At 37.8% G+C, this 20908-nt stretch overlaps 2 protein-coding genes across 8 annotated transcripts in view; one reads left to right on the top strand and one right to left on the bottom strand.

The window, feature by feature from the left end:
- LOC309510823 (uncharacterized protein) overlaps nucleotides 1–20908 on the bottom strand; it is a 55387-nt gene that overhangs the window by 24369 nt on the left and 10110 nt on the right. Inside the window, exons 4-6 of the mRNA XM_082185739.1 lie at nucleotides 18306–18514; nucleotides 2538–2694; nucleotides 2176–2326 (exon numbers count right to left, since the gene is read on the bottom strand). The gene's annotated coding sequence lies outside the window, so the exon portion shown is untranslated. The remainder of the gene's footprint in view (nucleotides 1–2175; nucleotides 2327–2537; nucleotides 2695–18305; nucleotides 18515–20908) is intronic.
- LOC309510844 (uncharacterized protein) overlaps nucleotides 3452–20908 on the top strand; it is a 208275-nt gene continuing 190818 nt past the window's right edge. Inside the window, exons 1-11 of one of the 7 annotated variants that reach the window (XM_082185777.1) lie at nucleotides 3452–4393; nucleotides 5299–5364; nucleotides 5476–5556; nucleotides 6849–6902; nucleotides 7952–8017; nucleotides 8129–8209; nucleotides 9839–9892; nucleotides 11193–11291; nucleotides 14946–15024; nucleotides 15785–15841; nucleotides 17625–17769. In XM_082185777.1, the coding sequence (XP_082041903.1) occupies nucleotides 4358–4393; nucleotides 5299–5364; nucleotides 5476–5556; nucleotides 6849–6902; nucleotides 7952–8017; nucleotides 8129–8209; nucleotides 9839–9892; nucleotides 11193–11207 (453 nt within the window). In that variant the 5' untranslated portion in view covers nucleotides 3452–4357 and the 3' untranslated portion in view covers nucleotides 11208–11291; nucleotides 14946–15024; nucleotides 15785–15841; nucleotides 17625–17769. Of the gene's footprint in view, nucleotides 4394–5298; nucleotides 5365–5475; nucleotides 5557–6848; nucleotides 6903–7951; nucleotides 8018–8128; nucleotides 8210–9838; nucleotides 9893–11192; nucleotides 11292–14945; nucleotides 15755–15784; nucleotides 15842–16725; nucleotides 17103–17624; nucleotides 17776–20908 lie in introns of those variants that run through there. The other 6 variants (XM_082185776.1, XM_082185781.1, XM_082185778.1 and 3 more) reach the window with 6 other exon arrangements.

The raw sequence follows: 20908 nt of genomic DNA, 5'->3' as shown, positions 1-20908 counted from the left end.
CCTTAAAATAGCATTATGAATAACATGCGCAACGCGCCACTGACTTTAAACAATTTTTTCCTGGTTAGTGGCGCAATTGTTTTCTAAACCTGCAAAATAGCATGAAGGAACGTTTGCACCGGAACACGCCTCCTCTTTGCGCTGAACCGCCCCCGGGAGCGGAAGTGTATTTCTTAGTTAACCGACGTGCTTCTGTGGAGGGAAAAGTCCGCTTTGCGCGGTTGCAAAATAGGAATGATACATGTGTCGGTGTACAAAGTCAATTGCGCTGGGTGCAAGATAGGGCCCCAGAACTGGGGCTACACTACCATTTAAAAGTTTGGGGTTGGGAAGAGATTTAAAAAAAAAAAAGTATATGAAATCGTTCAACACAACAAATGTTTCAAGTGGTTTGCCCAAATTCAACTGAAAATGCAACTGTTAATGATTTCTGCAGATGGCCACTGTAGAATCTTTCACGACTTCTTCTGCAACCAAGCCTGGGTGGAATTTGAGGTATGCTTGGGATCATTGTCCTGTTGGAAGGTGCAATGAAACCCAAGCTTCAGTTTCCTCACTGACAGCATGCCGTTTTCTCCTAGGATTTCCTGATGCGCGTGTCGGAACGGCTGCCTCTCCTTTATAATCAGTGCCACCCCATCCCTTAACCCACCGCCCCTCAACCCACCGCCCCTCGCGCCTCAGACCGAAGAGAGAGGGAAGCGCGTGCGACCGCCGGACACCACCCCCTTACCTGGACCCATCCCATCTCTTCACTACCCATCCTTCACGATTCCCTAGCACGACGAGGACACCAGACCCCTTTTGTTTTAACCCTTTCCCCCCCCGATTTTTGGACATTTTATGTTTATTTACTTTAATAGATGCCTCTCTGAAGCCTGACACCACTCCCACTGTGTCTGTCGTTTGCTCCTCCCACCACATACGTAAAAAAACAAACAATCTGGCCTTCCACCTGCTGCAGGTTTCCAGTGCCAGAGCATCACAGAGCACCACCATGCTTAACTGTAGACAGAGTGTTCTTTTCAGCATATGCTTCCTTCGGCTGATGTTGTCTTTAGAGCTGATTCAAAAGTTCGGTTTTGTTTCATCACTCCACAGAACAGAATCCCAAAACTTCTGTGGCTTATTTATATGATTTTGAGCAAATTGGAGCAGACTTTTCTTGTGCTTTTGGGTCAGTAGTGGGGGGATACGTCTTGGAGTTCTGACATGGAAACCGCATGAGTTTAGTACGTGCCTTACTGTGCAAGCTGAAACCTCTTTTGCAGTGACTAGAGGGTTCTTCTGAACCTGCCGTTGATAGCTTCCTTTTTCTGCCCCGTCCAGGTAGTGTAACCACTGTTCCTTTAACTTTGAACTTGCGAACTATGCTTCCAACGGTGTCTTTAGGAACATTTAGTGCCTTCTGTATCTATTTCTATCGTGTTCCTTGTTTGTGAAGGGCGATGATATCTTCTCTTAACTTTTGGACCATTAATTTGACTTTCATAGCCATTCATAGCCATATTTCTAACATGCAGTCAAATGTGACACTCAACAAACCTAGCCAGTTCAGGTATTTCATGTGTTCTAGCTCAAGCACACCTGGTGCAACTAATGAAGCCCTTGCTTCCTGTTGACACCTGTTATGCAGATTTGTGCTTTTGTGAGGAATTCTTTTCAGGGAGTTGAATAAAAGTCATTAAAAGTTGCATTTTGAGCTAAATTTTGGGGAAACCACTTTAAACATTTGTTGTGTTGAGCTATTTCAATAACTTTTGTTTGATTTGTTCATTGCAAACGGCTGAAAGTCTGTTAATTTTGCCAATAAAAGTGATTTACAATGGGGGTTGAATCATTTTGATTACAACTGTATTTGAAAGAAGCCTCTTGTGCTCACCAAGGCGACATTTATTTGATCACAAATGCAGTAAAAACAGTAATATTGTGAAATATGATTACAATTTAAAATAAATTCTCTATTTTAATATATTTTACAATGTAATATAGTCCTGTTGTTACAGATCAGCCAGGCTCTCACACCAGCCAATCACAGCGCACTCCCTCACCTGAATACTAATCAGACACACCTGCACCTCATCATCACCATCATCACTACCACTATAACATGTATGACACACTCCTCACCTCTGTTCATTGTCCAGTCTTGTTCACATGAAGAGGACTACTTACCTTGCTATCTCCAAACCCCTATCTCCTAAATGCTCCAACTACCATTTCCCAATCTCCATTCTCTCCAGTGTTCCATCTCCAGCATCTCGTCTCTCCTCTGTGTCTTCGGTGTTCCTTGTTCCTCTCATCCATCTCACCCACGATCAGTCATCTGCAAATGACCTCGTGAAAGCTGGAAATTGTTATGTTCTTTCACTTGGTAATATTTTGAATGTAATTGCAATGTTTGAATTCTTTTGATTGTAATTTGTGTTGTTATTGCTTTGTGTAATTTTATGTTGTGAATATTTTAAAGAGGACCCCAGGAAGATTAGCTGCCATTAAATGGGCCGCTAATGGGGATCCTAATAAAACAATAAAACAATACCTGTAAGAAGAACCATTCCACTCATCGCCTGCACACCGCTCTCCAAATTATCATTGTTCATATAACTTACCTGCATTCTGTTCCCGCTCTGTGTTGTCAATAAACTCCTGTTAACTTCCATTTCCTTCTCTTCCAGTCTGCTTCTGTAACACCTGTAATGTCAAAGCTGAATTTTCAGCATCATTACTCCAGTCTTCAATGTCACATGATCCTCCAGAAATCATTTCAATATGCCGATTTGGAACTCAAGTATTTTATTTATTTATTAATAACCAATGTCGAAAACAGTTGTGCTGCTTAACCTTTGTGTGTGTGTGTGTGTGTGTGTGTGTGTGTTTGTTTTTGTGGTTTACGAGGACTTTTGACCTGAATACGCACCAGCACTATGGGGACATTTGGGTTTATGAGGACAGAGGCCATGTCCTCATAAATCCGACAGCGTAGATGTCATTTACTACGTTCCAGAAGCTCCCTCTCAAAGTTTGGCGCCATGTCCTTACATACCACAAAACCCTGAAATTTTACCATACACAGTGTATCCCTGATTTCGAGAGTGCGCCCCTGTAGCCAGGTCCTGGTATTACACCCGCGTCATCAAAAATTTGCATCTTTTACACAAGTGTATTCTTTGGGGCCTGTGATTGGTCAGATCGGTACCGGTAGGCGGGAAATCGCGAAAACAAGATGGCGCCAGTGGGCGGAGCTTCAATCAGCTTTAGTGATTGGTCAGATCGGTACCGGTAGGCGGGAGATCGCGAAAACAAGATGGCGCCAGTGGGCGGAGCTTCAATCAGCTTTAAAATGTGTAGCAACTTAATGCAAAATACTAATTATTTAAGTATTTTTGCCTGTCATTTATTAATTTTGCATTAAATATATGATAAATAAATAAATAAAATCCCATTTATATTATGATAAGTACAACGTAATCAGAGGTGTAGTCATTCGTCGTCACGTCATTTCCTGTTTGGACTGGACAAACTCTGCACCTGAGAAGACATCTGTGGACCTGATGAAGGCAACTGTTATCCAAAAGGTAAGTTATAATGTTGTTTAATTGCTTCTCTAATAGCATGTGGGTCCGGTTGGCTTGTTTGTGCATGTTCTGTATGCTCTTCGCTGCTCGTTTTACAGTTAGAAAGCAGCTAGCGCGTGATGCTAACGGTGCTAGCGGACCTATAGTGATTCTGTTTACAGACTGACATGAGGGAATCAGCGATGCTTGTCATTTTAAACTCGTTTTCGATTGCTCTATATTTGTAACTGCTACCTTTTCTGATCTCATAAAATAGTCTAGCCATCATAATAACGCGTTGTCATGACTACAGTATGTGAAGGGGAGGCTATTTCACCCAGTACAGGATCCTGATATGCTACTGTTAATATTACTACAGTTATGCTTGCTTTAAACACATTAAGACACAAATATGTGCTCATATTACTCCTGACTATAATAAAATATACTCTGAATATTATTAGAACTGTCAGTCTGATTCAGTCTTATTAATACTGTCACTATTATTGCCTATAATGTATCAATTGTGAATGAAATCTATGAATGAATAATTATTATCAATTAACATATTCCTTAAATATCATATAATAATAAAGTATTAAAATAACTTGAATGCTGTTTACCATAATTGATCAATTTATTTAAAACAAGCTTTTTGAATAATATGTCAAATGAAATGCAATGGTCGTGATTAATGAGAGTATTTTTCTATGCGCGCAGACACATGAGATGATGACTGAAGTGAGTCAGTGAAGGAGAAGATCAAGATCTGGAAGAGGACATGCCGTTTACAGACAAAGATGAGCTCCAGGGCAGATTCAGCAATCATTATAAAGGTGAGTTCAGGGTTTATCAGGGTTTATCACACTGAATTATGATTGTGTTTGTTTAAGAAGTGAGTCACGATCACTTACTGTACATCTAGCACAGGCGCAATGTCTCGTATCACTCTCATACATACACACACTTGAACTCAGTGCCGTCCAAATGTATCTAGTTACCAGTGTCCCAGTAAAACTAGTGTCCTCATAGACCAGTATTCTGTTAAACTTACACAACACACTCAGTCAAAGTCAAACATCAGGATCATGTTCTTATGATGTCCTCATAAATCTAGTGTCCTCATAGACCAGGATTCTGTTAAACTTACACAACACACTGAGATTCTTCAGTCAAGTCAAACATCAGGATCATGCTCTTATGATGTCCTCATAAAACTAGTGTCCTCATAGACCAGTATTCTGTTAAACTTACACAACACACTCAGTCAAAGTCAAACATCAGGATCATGTTCTTATGATGTCCTCATAAATCTAGTGTCCTCATAGACCAGGATTCTGTTAAACTTACACAACACACTGAGATTCTTCAGTCAAGTCAAACATCAGGATCATAAAACTGGTGTAAAGCTACACACAACCTGACACACTGGAATGAAAACACATGTAATGTGATGCATAAAAGCCGTGAACATTACCTTGTGGTAGCATTTAAATATTGAAATATTGATTTGAAAACTTTAACTCTTTTGTAATCTTGTATATTATCTCAAATCAGTATTTCATGTGCAAATATTTATTGATAGGTAGCTGTGAATCAGGACCCTTATTATCCTGTCAGTTTATTTTGTATTAATTACTGACTGACTGTACATTATCCTTTATATATTCCATTTATAATGCTTTTTTTAAACTCTTAGGTGAAGTGTTTCTGTATGTAACGCTTAATTTCATATTCTCAGATGAGCCATAAGAGCCAGTGGTCATCAGGCAGTGATTGTGCTGCTCTGACTGTGGGACTAGACAAAGTAAGTGAGAGTTGTGCTGGAAGAGAACGAGCAAACGAAGCAGAGACATCTGTGAGATCTAGTGTTCACATATTTACACCACTGTTTCATGTCTAATGTTATGTTTTGTAGACTCTCAGTGAGGTTGAACCCTCCACTCTCGAAATGAAGAGTCCGTCCCCGTCCCAGTCAGAAGTCAGAGATGTACAGAAGGTATTGTTTTTTTGGAAATCAAATTAGGGATACAGCGATATGAACATTTGGACCGATAACTGATCATTCTTTATATTCGAAAGCCGATATCTGATATATTAGCCGATGAATCTAAATCCAAAATTTTATATACTTTGAAAGCCTGATTACAAAAACGAAATGCACATCATTTAAAGCCAATGTCCCAAACACTTCAACATAAATCAAACATGTACAGTACAGTGGCCTAATGTAAGATTCCTTAACTTTTAAAATGAATTTTACATTCATATTTCCAACTTTCTTTATAAAAAAATGACAATACTTTATAAAAAGGTTTCATCTTGTTAGTATTAGTTAACATGTACTAACAATGAATGAACAATACTTCTACAGGATTTACTTAATGTTTATCTTACTTAACGTTAATCTCAACATTTTCCAAGACATTTTAGGATCCAGTGTTGAATCTGTTAATTTAATACACTGTGAACAAACATGAATTTGCATATTTTATTAACTCACATTAACAAAAGTTTTTCAATATGAAAAGCAATTTCACTAAATGAATTGAATAGCTCTATTTGGAAATAATTAATCATTCTAGAATGATTGGTGTGATTTTGTAGGGGTTTGCATCTGCATAGAAAATAATAAATTGCAAGCAGAGATAAAAAAAATTAACAAAGATGTGAAATAAACAATGCCTCATTTATTCCAGGTAAGTCTAACAGCATTTAGGTACAGAACTTGAGTAATCAACTGTAAAATAACACGGCAGAGTCTTTATATAGCCTGACTTCACAGAGGCCTATACTGCAATGTCACTACCACAGATGGGTATGAATGATAAAGCAATACATTGTGCAGCCCTACAAGTTAATGTTCATGGCTTTAATGCATCACATTACATGCATGTTCATTACAGTGTGTCAAGTGTGTGTGTGTGTGTGTCTTACACCTGTTTTATGAGGACACCGTTTTATGAGGACATCATAAGAGCAATGTCCTGATGTTTAACTTGACAGGAGAATCTCAGTGTGTTGTGTAAGTTTGACAGAATCCTGGTCTATGAGGACACTAGTTTTACCGGGACACACATATGGAATATTAGGATCGATACTGATAACCCATAATTCACAGCTCATTGTGGCTAATACCAATAGCGAAAACTATTTGTGCTTGTCAGATTAAATATAATCATTGAAGAAGTTGGTAAAAAATAGCAACCTCTGTTTGGCTTTCAATAAGTGATACTAAAATTAGTATTTATTTGTCTTTTTTATATATTTTTACTACTTTTTTTTTTTCAGATGATAACTCTGAAGAATCAGATGAAACCTGAACAAGATACAGCAACTCTAAAGGTATCCAATAAGTTAATGTAATAACTCTGTTTCCTCAGAAACAGATTATTTGCCACAGTTATCAGTCCCTGAATTATGATTGTGTGTGAGAAGTGAGTCACGATCACTTACTGTACATCTAGCACAGGCGCAATGTCTCGTATCACTCTCATACATACACACACTTGAACTCAGTGCCGTCCAAATGTATCTAGTTACCAGTGTCCCAGTAAAACTAGTGTCCTCATAGACCAGTATTCTGTTAAACTTACACAACACACTCAGTCAAAGTCAAACATCAGGATCATGTTCTTATGATGTCCTCATAAATCTAGTGTCCTCATAGACCAGGATTCTGTTAAACTTACACAACACACTGAGATTCTTCAGTCAAGTCAAACATCAGGATCATGTTCTTATGATGTCCTCATAAATCTAGTGTCCTCATAGACCAGGATTCTGTTAAACTTACACAACACACTGAGATTCTTCAGTCAAGTCAAACATCAGGATCATGTTCTTATGATGTCCTCATAAATCTAGTGTCCTCATAGACCAGGATTCTGTTAAACTTACACAACACACTGAGATTCTTCAGTCAAGTCAAACATCAGGATCATGCTCTTATGATGTCCTCATAAAACGGTGTCCTCATAGACCAGGATTCTGTTAAACTTACACAACACACTGAGATTCTTCAGTCAAGTCAAACATCAGGATCATAAAACTGGTGTAAAGCTACACACAACCTGACACACTGGAATGAAAACACATGTAATGTGATGCATAAAAGCCGTGAACATTACCTTGTGGTAGCATTTAAATATTGAAATATTGATTTGAAAACTTTAACTCTTTTGTAATCTTGTATATTATCTCAAATCAGTATTTCATGTGCAAATATTTATTGATAGGTAGCTGTGAATCAGGACCCTTATTATCCTGTCAGTTTATTTTGTATTAATTACTGACTGACTGTACATTATCCTTTATATATTCCATTTATAATGCTTTTTTTAAACTCTTAGGTGAAGTGTTTCTGTATGTAACGCTTAATTTCATATTCTCAGATGAGCCATAAGAGCCAGTGGTCATCAGGCAGTGATTGTGCTGCTCTGACTGTGGGACTAGACAAAGTAAGTGAGAGTTGTGCTGGAAGAGAACGAGCAAACGAAGCAGAGACATCTGTGAGATCTAGTGTTCACATATTTACACCACTGTTTCATGTCTAATGTTATGTTTTGTAGACTCTCAGTGAGGTTGAACCCTCCACTCTCGAAATGAAGAGTCTGTCCCCGTCCCAGTCAGAAGTCAGAGATGTACAGAAGGTATTGTTTTTTTGGAAATCAAATTAGGGATACAGCGATATGAACATTTGGGCCGATAACTGATCATTCTTTATATTCGAAAGCCGATATCTGATATATTAGCCAATGAATCTAAATCCAAAATTTTATATACTTTGAAAGCCTGATTACAAAAACGAAATGCACATCATTAAAAGCCAATGTCCCAAACACTTCAACATAAATCAAACATATACAGTACAGTGGCCTAGTTTGAACCAGTGTAAGGTTTCTTAGCTTCTAAAATGAATTTTACATTCATATTTCCAACTTTCTTTATAAAAAAATGGCAATACTTTATAAAAAGGTTTCATCTTGTTAGTATTAGTTAACATGAACTAACAATGAATGAACAATACTTCTACATGATTTACTTAATGTTTATCTTACTTAACGTTAATCTCAACATTTTCCAAGACATTTTAGGATCCAGTGTTGAATCTGTTAATTTAATACACTGTGAACGAACATGAATTAGCATATTTTATTAACTCACATTAACAAAAGTTCTTCTCTCTGTTAGTTCATGTTAGTTAATGCAATAACAGTTAGTTTATAGTTAATGCCTTAATAATAATAATAATAATAAATCAAATGAAATTAAAATGCAAACAAGTTATTAGACAACATTAAACTTAAAATGAAATGGCCTAAAGAGCTGAAGGAACACCCCTAAACTGAGGCTTTGTTAGATGGTTTTAGCTCAACGGAACACAACCTATATATGATCAATTAGATATTTATACAAAATAAACACAATATTACAACTTATACTTGCACAAAATCATGCACAGATTAACTTGAGCTATTATTAATAGTAATCAACTATTACATAGTGAAACTCCTGTAGTGGATGCGCTCCTCCCAGGACAACACGCTGAAACACAGCAACTAAACCCAAAGAATTCACGACGTTTTTAATGCAATAGTTTGCTCATTATAGTGTTATGTATATATGACAGTCCCAATCATAATTAATGTTTTGCTGACCACCGGTAGGCCTAAAGTGAAGTGTTTACTGCAGCACTCATTAACTCAGCCAAATGCATCCTATATGAGATAAATCAGATATATAACAAAAATAAAAAATATTACAACTTACAATTCCACAAGCGAACTCTCCCTGTAACAATGCGCTGATTTCACAGATTTGTGATTCAAACATTTCAAAACCATCATGGTGAACAGCGCACATCTGAAGCTGAAGGAAGTAATCCATTATTTATTAGTGTTAATATAGCGGCCTAATTTTCTTATCGGATTGACAATGATAACATTAATAATGAGCGTTATTTTCATGCATCCCTGATTGGTTATGACCATATATTTATAGGGTTTTAACTTTATACTTGATTACAACTTATGTCACAGTGTTTTAAATCTTAAGTCACTGTTTGAAATGTCCCATCATACCTGAATTAGTTTGGCGTCATCAGCCTTCTTTTGCTCAAGTATATCATTGATAATGTGAAATTGTTTTAATTGTATGTTTTATGACAGTGATCAGTCAGTGTAAATGGAGTCAAGTATCTGTGCTGCTTCATTTGGAGAATCTCTGAATCCTTTGTATCTAATAGATGTTTATTTTTTCTTTCTTTGCCTTGCTTTCAGGTGAGCCCTGAGAAGGAACAATCATCATTGGAGGATCAAGACTGTGTTGAGATGGTAATAAAAAGAGCATTGCATCATTTTAGGAAATGCTAGTCTAGTAAGAACTTTTTCACATCATCTTTGGGGCTGTTTTACACCTGGTCAAAACAATTCCATTTACACTTGGCCACATAAATGTGTCTGCACAAAACAGACATAAATCCGATCTTCATTTCCCGCGCTATATCAGATTTAACGGTGTTCACGTCATCGAAAGCTACCGCTATGAGCAGCATTTTTTGTATCAGCTAATTTTAAGATCAATAGGAGAGAGAGTAGCATCAGCACTGGTAAAATCATTTATTCTCACTACTTTTAATGAAGATGACTGTGTGTTGAGCATCTGCGACTTACTTTAATTTATTTTTAGTTTGTATTTTGTGCATCAGCATGCTGAAGAGATTCTCAGCTACTCATCTGCAGTGATGCGTGTTGCAGAAGCGCTGTCATATCTCACTATAACGTGTCATATAGCCTAAAATACGCTCTCACCTGTTTATTATTTGGCATTTTTGGGAGGAGTAAAATTCATAGTGTTACCATTAATTACCTTTACTCTAGTGACCCACCACAGTCTAATCTGTCCCTCCACAGTTTGAACCAAAAGAACCGAAAATATTTTTACGCCTCATAATAACATAAATTGTCTTTGTTTTTTGCGCAATTGCTTTGGCAAAGCATCTCTCAAACATATTAAAATCAAAAGCACAACATGGCTTAATGCCCTTATCAAATCGCAAAAGACGATAAGAAAGTAAGTCTGTAGTCTGTTGTGCTGCGTGTTTCAAACTGAAGAGCACACTTTGCTCGCTCGATCAGCTCATGATCTGGCTTTTTCCATGCCTCGTTTCACAGGGAATGAATGCAGTGAACTCCATCTCTGCATGTGCCATAAGTTTAACATGCATTTGGGAACGCAACCAGCACCAGTTACTCTCTATTTTCACATTCGCATTATATCCAAATTTTTTGTGGTAATACAATTTTGCAATAAGATGCGTTTATAAACCTGTTTTCACTTAAACTGCAGGTTTCTGCCAGTATAACAGCTTAAGTGAAGAAATTAAGAAAGTATTATAACCTCTTATTGTAAAATAATATACTCATTATAAAATATAAATTTTTCATTGACAGTATTAGTATATCACTGTCTAGGCGATAATTCTAATAATAGTGATCTTAGTGAAGTATTATAGTTGTTATTAATATGATTATTATTATTAAACGGTGCCATTTGTCATGTTTCATAAATGACTTCTGAGAATACAGGTTAAACTGAAGATGTTCTTGTTTTAAATGTCTCTTTTTCTTTAAGATGAGATCAGTATGACGGACTCTGATGCCAGTGATCCTGATGAAAGCGGTTCTGAAGGTGATGTTCCTGCTGGAGCTGCAGGCGTCTCCAGTAATGTTGGTATGTGTCAACTAATGCTGGGTACACACCAAAAGATTTTTTACATCTTATAAGATTTTCAAAATGTGATAGACCACAAACATGAGGACAAAAAATCCTAGATTTAACCGTTTTGCTCCTATAGTGTATGGTGTGCCATGATGTGAAAAGACCGTGAGGGTTGGGTATCGTTTAAATTTTAACGAATCCGATTCTGCTTATCGAATCCGGTTCTTAACGATTCTTGGTTTCGATTCCAATATTTATTGGAGAGAAAAAAGAGAGCAAATACTTTTTTCTACCTTTTATTCTTGTTACATTTAGGCTATTACCAGTAAAACTGTGACAATGCATCTTAATTTACAATATACTGTATATATATAACACTTTAAGGAATTATAGACTCGACTCGTATTAATTGTCTGATGTATTTATTCATGATCTCTATTTTAAACAAAACTGGTTCTCATTTTATCCAGAATTATGCGGCTCTAGTTTTGTACCTGAGTGTGAGAGACTGCTATTGCTGCTGCTAGTAGCTTTATCTGGTGTGTGGAAACCTGTGGTACTGCTGTTGAGAGATCGCACCGAATCACATGCGCTGCATTCCTTCAAATTGACCCTGTGTTGCAGCAAATGTTTCATCATATTGGAGGTGCCTCCTCCCTTGCATGAAATGTCTTTCTTGCATGTGATACAATTCGCTGTATTTTCATCTTTTTTTGAAAAGCTTAACCAAACTTTTGAACGTCTGCTGCGCTCCGCCATCGTAAATATAACGTACAGCGCATGTGCGGCAGGCAGATCAATACAACTGTAAACAAATGCTCACTGCCATTCACCTCGCGCATGTGAGCATCACCAAAGTAAGGAATCGATAAGCGGAATTGAAGTGCGCACGTCTTATCGAATCCCCTGTTTTTGGCATTTTGGAACCGGTTCTAGATACCCAACCCTAAAGACCATGCAATCAGAGTCTCGACTGTTAACACTCTAGAGACCTCAGAATAAGCATGGCGGACGATATGCAGGAAGAAATTGCAATGATAGTGTTTGGAAAAGTTTTACACAACACGTTGTGTAAACATTTGTGCCACAAATCAACAAGCTGATCCTCCATCTCTGCTGTCCACATCAATTTCACTTTGTGCTGCGCCATGACTGCGTTTGTTATGCTTCCGTCTTCCTTCATCTCGCTTTCTGATTGGATATTGTTTCCTTTCACGTGATAATCTCCAGAGCATGCGCGCTTTTGTCCTTGGGCTTCCCCCCACATTTCAGGATTTCTGATCGTAAATATTCAACAAGTTGAATATTTGCGATTCGCGATCAGGGCGGCTCCGACGTTCTTCCGATCAGGTTCGGACAATCTTAACACACCTCACACCAAGGGAAAATCTGATAAGATAATCTATAACCATCAAGATAATCGGGACACAGCTAGGATTGTCAGAAGGGGGAAATCGGCCCAAAATCAGCCTGATTATCTTTTGGTGTGTACCCAGCAATTTTACGTTAGTATTTTCACCAAAGAAAAATGGTTTTAAGCCAGTTATATACACTGAACAAAATTATAGATCTAACTCAAAGTTCTAAGACTTCTTCTATGTACCCAAAATGCCTATTTCTCTCAAATATTGTTCAAAAATCTGTCTAAATCTGTGTTAGTGAGCACTTCTCCTTTGCCGAGTTAATCCATCCCACCTCACAGGTGTGGCATATCAAGATACTGATTAGACAGCATGATTATTGCACAGGTGTGCCTTAGGCTGGCCACAATAAAAGGCCACTCTAAAATGTGCAGTTTTATCACACAGCACAATGCCACAGATGTTGCAAGTTTTGAGGGAATGTCCACCTGCTGTTGCCCGTGAATTGAATGTTCATTTCTCTACCATAAGCCGTCTCCAAAGGCTTTTCAGAGAATTTGGCAGTACATACAACCGCCCTCACAACTGCAGACCACGTGTAACCACACCAGCCCAGGACTTCCACATCCAGCATCTTCACCTCCAACACCGTCTGAGGCCAGCCACCCGGACAGCTGCTGCAACAATCGGTTTGCATAACCAAAGAATTTCTGCACAAACTGTCAAAAACCGTCTCAGGGAAGCTCATCTGCATGCTCATCGTCCTCATCGGGGTCTCGACCTGCAGTTGGTCGTTGTAAACGACCTGCGTGGGCAAATGCTCACATTCGATGGCGTCTGGCACTTTGGAGAGGTGTTCTCTTCACGGATGAATCCCGGTTTTCACTGTACAGGGCAGATGGCAGACAGGTTTGCTGATGTCAACATTGTGGATCGAGTGGCCCATGGTGGGGTTATGGTATGTGCAGGCGTATGTTATGGACAACGAACGCAGGTGCATTTTATTGATGGCACTTTGAATGCACAGAGATACCTTGATGAGATCCTAAGGCCCATTGTTGTGCCATTCATCCACGACCATCACCTCATGTTGCAGCATGATAATGCACGGCCCCATTCTGCAAAGATCTGTACACAATTCCTGGAAGCTGAAAACATCCCAGTTCTTGCATGGCCACCATACTCACCGGACATGTCACCCATTGAGCATGTTTGGGATGCTCTGAATCGGCGTATACGACAGCATGTTCCAGGTCCTGCCAATATCCAGCAACTTCACACAGCCATTGAAGAGGAGTGGACCAACATTCCACAGGCCACAATCAACAACCTGATCAACTCTATGCGAAGGAGATGTGTTGTACTGCGTGAGGCAAATGATGGTCACACCAGATAATGACTTGTTTCCAGACCCCCCGACACCCCCCGACCCCCCGACACCCCGACACCCCACACCACACAAAACTGCACATTTTAGAGTGGCCTTTTATTGTGGCCAGCCTAAGGCACACCTGTGCAATAATCATGCTGTCTAATCAGTATCTTGATATGCCACACCTGTGAGGTGGATGGATTATCTCGGCAAAGGAGAAGTGCTCTCTAACACAGATTTAGACAGATTTGTGAACAATATTTGAGAGAAATAGGCCTTTTGTGTATAGAAAAAGTCTTAACTTTTAGTTCAGCTCATGAAAAATGGGGGCAAAAACAAAAGCGTTTAGAATTTTGTTCATAGTGTATGTATATATATATATATATCATACTATAGTGCACGGTTCACCAATCTCAGTCCTGGAGGGCCGCTGTCCTGCAGTGTTTAGCTCCAACCCCAATTAAACACACCTAAACCAGATAATCAAGGTCTCACTAGGCATACTAGAAACTTTCAACCAGGTGTGTTGGAGCTGGTTGGAGCTAAACTCTGCAGGACAGCGGCCCTCCAGGACCGAGATTGGTGAACCCTGCTATAGTGTGTCAGTAGATAATATCAGATTACATTTCTAAACATTCCTTTTGCCATTAATTGTAAAAATCCGTTATCAATAATCAGATATTATTATAAATAAAAAAAATTCTAGAACAAAATTAATGGAATCAGTACCAAACCAATAAGTTTATCATGTTCATGTTGGTCAAAAACTTTAAAAAGGAGATGTTTAACACAACATTTCATCTCCAGAATAATGTTTTGAATGTCATTTGAAATGTAATTTTTAGATATCAGATGTATAACCAGTTTTAAGTTCTAGATGCAGGTTTGAGTTACATCTGAGTTTCTGATCTGTCTATAACTGATTTCCTACAGGTGTTCAGAAGATGCCCATCGAGAAACCACTGAAGTTCCTCAAGGTACCTGAGGTTTAAATCAGAATATGACCACCATTGTAAGTACATGAGCTCTCATATAGTTAGAGTTTACTAAAGCATGTATTCTTCTGTACAGAGAATGAACGTGAGTCAGGAATAGAAAACCTTGTGGAAAGGACAAAAAGTGTGCTGGTCAAATGCTGAAGTTACAGCTGCAATTGAACATTTTAAGGCACATACACTCACCTAAAGGATTATTAGGAACACCATAGTAATACTGTGTTTGACCCCCTTTCGCCTTCAGAACTGCCTTAATTCTACGTTGCATTGATTCAACAAGGTGCTGAAAGCGTTCTTTAGAAATGTTGTCCCATATTGATAGGATAGCATCTTGCAGTTGATGGAGATTTGTGGGATGCACATCCAGGGCACGAAGCTCCCGTTCCACCACATCCCAAAGATGCTCTATTGGATTGAGATCTGGTGACTGTGGGGGCCATTTTAGTACAGTGAACTCATTGTCATGTTCAAGAAACCAATTTGAAATGATTCGAGCTTTGTGACATGGTGCATTATCCTGCTGGAAGTAGCCATCAGAGGATGGGTACATGGTGGTCATAAAGGGATGGACATGGTCAGAAACAATGCTCAGGTAGGCCGTGGCATTTAAACGATGCCCAATTGGCACTAAGGGGCCTAAAGTGTGCCAAGAAAACATCCCCCACACCATTACACCACCACCACCAGCCTGCACAGTGGTAACAAGGCATGATGGATCCATGTTCTCATGTTCTGTTTACGCCAAATTCTGACTCTACCATCTGAATTTCTCAACAGAAATCGAGACTCATCAGACCAGGCAACATTTTTCCAGCCTTCAACTGTCCAATTTTGGTGAGCTTGTGCAAATTGTAGCCTCTTTTCCTATTTGTAGTGGAGATGAGTGGTACCCGGTGGGGTCTTCTGCTGTTGTAGCCCATCCGTCTCAAGGTTGTGCGTGTTGTGGCTTCACAAATGCTTTGCTGCATACCTCGGTTGTAACGAGTGGTTATTTCAGTCAAAGTTGCTCTTCTATCAGCTTGAATCAGTCGGCCCATTCTCCTCTGACCTCTAGCATCAACAAGGCATTTTCGCCCACAGGACTGCCACATACTGGATGTTTTTCCCTTTTCACACCATTCTTTGTAAATCCTAGAAATGGTTGTGCGTGAAAATCCCAGTAACTGAGCAGATTGTCAAATACTCAGACCGGCCCGTCTGGCACCAACAACCATGCCATGCTCAAAATTGCTTAAATCACCTTTCTTTCCCATTCTGACATTCAGTTTGGAGTTCAGGAGATTGTCTTGACCAGGACCACACCCCTAAATGCATTGAAGCAACTGCCATGTGATTGGTTGATTAGATAATTGCATTAATGAGAAATTGAACAGGTGTTCCTAATAATCCTTTCGGTGAGTGTATAACCAAAGGAAAACTGGCCACACTGACTGAATGCCAGCAGTGTAAGACCGCTGAGGATCCTTTCCGTGGGTTTTCAATTTCTGCCTCTCTCTCATTCTCTGTACAGAAGAATACATGCTTTAGTATTCTCTAAACACATGAGAGCTTTTGTACTTACAATGATGGTTGTATTCTAATGACACTATACTCTTCTAGAGCTGATGTACAGCCCAAACTAACTTTGTTGAATACTTTTCCTGTTATCTCTGTAATTCTGCTTTGAAACTTGACAATTCTGTTTACATTTTCTGGATATAACAGAATTGTCTTTTTAGGTAAACCGTCCCTTGTAAGTCGGTTTCTCTACATGTTGCAGCATATATTGCATGTTGAGTGAGTTCATTTTATACATTTCAAAGCCTGTTTAATGACATCTTTAAATTGTGCCTGTTTCCAAGGGCTGTTTTGTCAATCTTTTCGAAGTTTTGAATGGTTCATCTGTTTGTCATTTTAATGTCAAAACAGTAATGATACTGTATGCTTTCTGAAAGATCACACAGTTGTGCAAGTTTTATTGACCATGTTTTTAAGTTTGTGGATGTCACTTTCCCCTTAAAATGGCATGACATGATTGTATTACATGGTAAAACTGAAAAAAACTCAATGTTTATGATGATATTATTGAATTCATAATTAAAGCACTTCTAAAACACTTCTGTCCCTGTAATGTTGCAAGTTGTTTTGTGTATTGTATTGGAGATCCGGTACTCTTTAATCACCTTAGTCTTGGTAATACACCGTGTTGTCAGGTTTGTGTGTGTGTGTGGGCATGTACCATTAAACACACTCGTCCTTATAATGTTGGATTATGCAGTTGTGTATTGTGTTTAAGATCCAGTTCTCTTAAATCACCTTAGTCTTGGTAATACACTGTGTTGTCAGGTTTGTGTGTGTGTGTGGGCATGTACCAGTAAAACACATTGGTCCCTGTAATCCACTGAAATGACATATTTAGTGTATTGTAAAAAGAGTGTCCTCATAATCAAGTCGGGCCCCCAAAATCACAATTATGTCATAGGCGGGAACATTTTAGGATGGGCGGGAATGTCCTTGTGTACCACCAAAATATCATATGGTCATATTTTCTGTTCTGTTGTGTGTATAGAACATTTGAAGTCAGATTTGTGATCTGCAGATTAAAACAAAATTTTGGATATTTGTATCATCACTGTAGGGCATTGGGAAAGGGGTGTCCCCATATACCACCACCAAACTTGTTTGGGCATCAGTGTCCTTCTATACCACAAAAACAAGTATGTGTGTGTGTGTGTGTGTGTGTGTGTGTGTGTGTGTGTGTGTGTGTGTGTGTGTGTGTGTGTGTGTGTGTGTGTGTGGAAATTTCGGGATTCTTTGATGAATAGAAACATCAAAAGAACATTGTTTAGCCTACTTCAAAATAGATTTTTATAAATGTCTTTACTGTCATTTTAAGGCATCCTTGATGATCCTTTTGAACAGTACTTCAAATTTAAGCTTTTAAAAGCACTTGTATTTGTCCCCTGTGGAAACTGTCTAGCTAGTGGCACATACATCATTTGAGTTGAGTCAAATGGTTGAAGACGCTTCTTTTTCGACAGCACTTGATCCAGTAATACTAACACTTTCTCTTCTATTCTATATTAAAAAAAAAACGTTTACATGTACTGCGTTAGATTAAACTGAGAGGGGTCATAGCACTTGCATATTGTTGTCCAACTGTTAGTTTAGCTGCTTCTATTGTTCTCATTTGTAAGTCGATTTGGATAAAAGTGTCTGCTAAATGAATACATGTAAATGAGTTTGAGACCCCTGTTATAAAGGATTTATTCCCTGTCACTGACAGCTAATATAAAAATAGGAATTTGTTATATTATACCTTGTTTAATAGGCTGATTGGATTTCTGGAGACGTGTTGAGACACCTCTGCCTGCTGGCGCCACCTACAGGTCAGTGTTGGTGAAGTAGAGGTTCTGTAGAGGTTAGTGAGTGCACAAACCAGAGCCATTGCCATGCTGAGCACATAAGACTGCAGCACACCGTCTGTCTCTTTCTCGCTGCCTCTCCGTTCTTGTCGGTCAGATAAGGCTACATAATACAAATGAGCATCACCCATGTCAGTACATCATAGATCTATTGAAAGCACTGAATAAAGATTGGACTGCAAGCATGCTGAAGTTGCAGTCATCTCAACAGCACATATTTAAAAGAATAGTTCACCTGTCATCATTTACTCATCTTCACATCAACACAAACCTATTTGTTATTTTTCTCAAAAAGATGATGTTTGCATTAGTCACCTGTACTGTAATATCATTGAAAAAAAGATGCAATGATGCATGTGAATGGTGACTGAGGCTGTCGTTTTGCTAACCGTCACCCCCCTTTTTGAGCTTAGATCCGAACTTAAATGATCGTAATTTTAAGAATGCTTTGGAATACAAGTTGGTCTCTTTCTAAAGAAGACACTCAGCAGAAAATGACAGCACTTCAAAAAAGGAAAGTGTAAAAAAAAAAGTTATAGAAGTTTAAAGTTGACAGTAAAGCAAACATACTAAAAAAAAAAAAAAATGTTTATACAAAATGGGTATTTTGGAAAATCATTTGGACTTTAAAATGATTAGAAAAATCAAAGCCATATCTCGAACCAAGTTGTTTTCAAAATTTGAAGATATCACAAATTTAACCTGCTAAGGGTTTTAAAGGTTTTCACAGGATGAATTTTGAGTTTTTAAGCTTTCGAAAGATATCTAATTTATGCCAAGTGACACTGACAGGCTAACCAGGATAGCGAGCAGGTTAATAGGCTAACCAGCCAAATCTTGACCTTTTTAATAATTGGCACTCATTTAAGGAATGAGCATTTGTGTCTTCTACTTACATCTGTTCCCCCCCCCCCCCCCCCCAAAAAAAAATTATAAATTGAGAAATATTTTATCTCATTCAAATTCAAATTGGGAAAAAACTTTTCAAAACAGAGAAAAACATGACTTTTTATATGATATAGTGATAAATAATATCTTATCTCTTGTCTTCTCTGCATAAAAGTGTCATGTGTTTAACATGTTTGGTATGAGCTATTTGTGAGCCAAAGCGAATTGTGGGAAATTTTATTGTCTTTTTATTTAAACTTAAATTTCATGAGTAAATGGTTGAACTCTTATTGAGTACAGAATAGCACATAATACGCATGACGACTGAATTACCCGCAGTGTGTGTTGTTGCCTATGATTAAAATGACATCACTGTCTCATAACCCCATGAATTAACTGCCTGAGAATTCATGAAATTAACCAGAATATTTCTAGACATAGTAAAAAGACAAATACACATCTTTCTTTCACTTGAAGAACACTACGTAAAATTCTCATATGAATAAATGAAAATGTAAATGTATTTATTTCACCTGTATAGGACACTGTAGGCGCCCCTCATGCACATCCACGGTCATAATTCACTTGACATGCCCCCATGACATCAAAAGGGGACTTTAAATTTGGCTAATACACATAACTCATATTTAAATAGCATCTGTAAATAGCAACCTTAACCACTCTACTTAACTATTTGTCAGTGAAATCTTACATTGTGGCATCAAGGACGTTTCTGTTTGCGTTCTTAGCAAATCTGTTGCCCGGTTCTCCATTACCATTTGGTGAAATTGACACTTTACTTTTTTAATGTGTTCATGGTCTTATTGTAAATAGTTGATTAGTTTCTTTGTTATCTTTCATCAAATAAGATTACTTACGGGCAATTGAATATTAGCCAGATAGTTACTGTATGTAGTCATTGTTTTAGCAAACTTGAAGGTCTGACTCCAATTTTATAACACCCAAATGTAATGATATTACATCCAATATAACACCCAATTTTAAATGATATACATTAAATGAAATTTAATGATGGCTTTAGCAAAGTAATTTCATTTAATTTAATTTAATAAGATAAAATAAAATAAAATATATTAATATAAATAGTCATCGTTTTAGCAAACTTGAAGGTCTGAAAATGTTATAACACCCAAATTTAATTATACATTTTTTTTTAAATAGAACCAAAACAAATTAAATTAACAATACAAATATTAACAATACAAATAATTCCGTAACAAATAAAATAAAGTCTAAATAATAAAATAATTGTTTTAGCAGATCTACAGGTCCAGTTGACCAAAAACAGTTTTAAATAAAGTCTAAATAATTGAAATATTAAATGTAATAATAATAATAATAATAAAAAAATGACTTTAAATATTTTGTTGTATAGACACTGTAGTAAAAGTAGTAAATCTTCCACAGTCTTAACCAATACTTATAGTAAACTTCAAAACTTGAAATACTGACACTGCTTCAGGATTCCAGGCCTCATTTTCCCAGAATTACCCTCACAAACACCCACTGACATACATGCTGTAACCTCAACTCTTCAGTGGGCTCAGTGCCATGCTTTTTAATATCATTAACAGGTGGCTTTCTAAAA

This window comes from Leuciscus leuciscus, assembly GCF_965113295.1.
Source record: "Leuciscus leuciscus genome assembly, chromosome: 12".
Taxonomy (NCBI): Eukaryota; Metazoa; Chordata; class Actinopteri; order Cypriniformes; family Leuciscidae; genus Leuciscus; species Leuciscus leuciscus.
The sequence above is the reverse complement of the archived record's forward strand: the minus strand, read 5'-3'. Positions and strand labels throughout refer to the sequence as shown.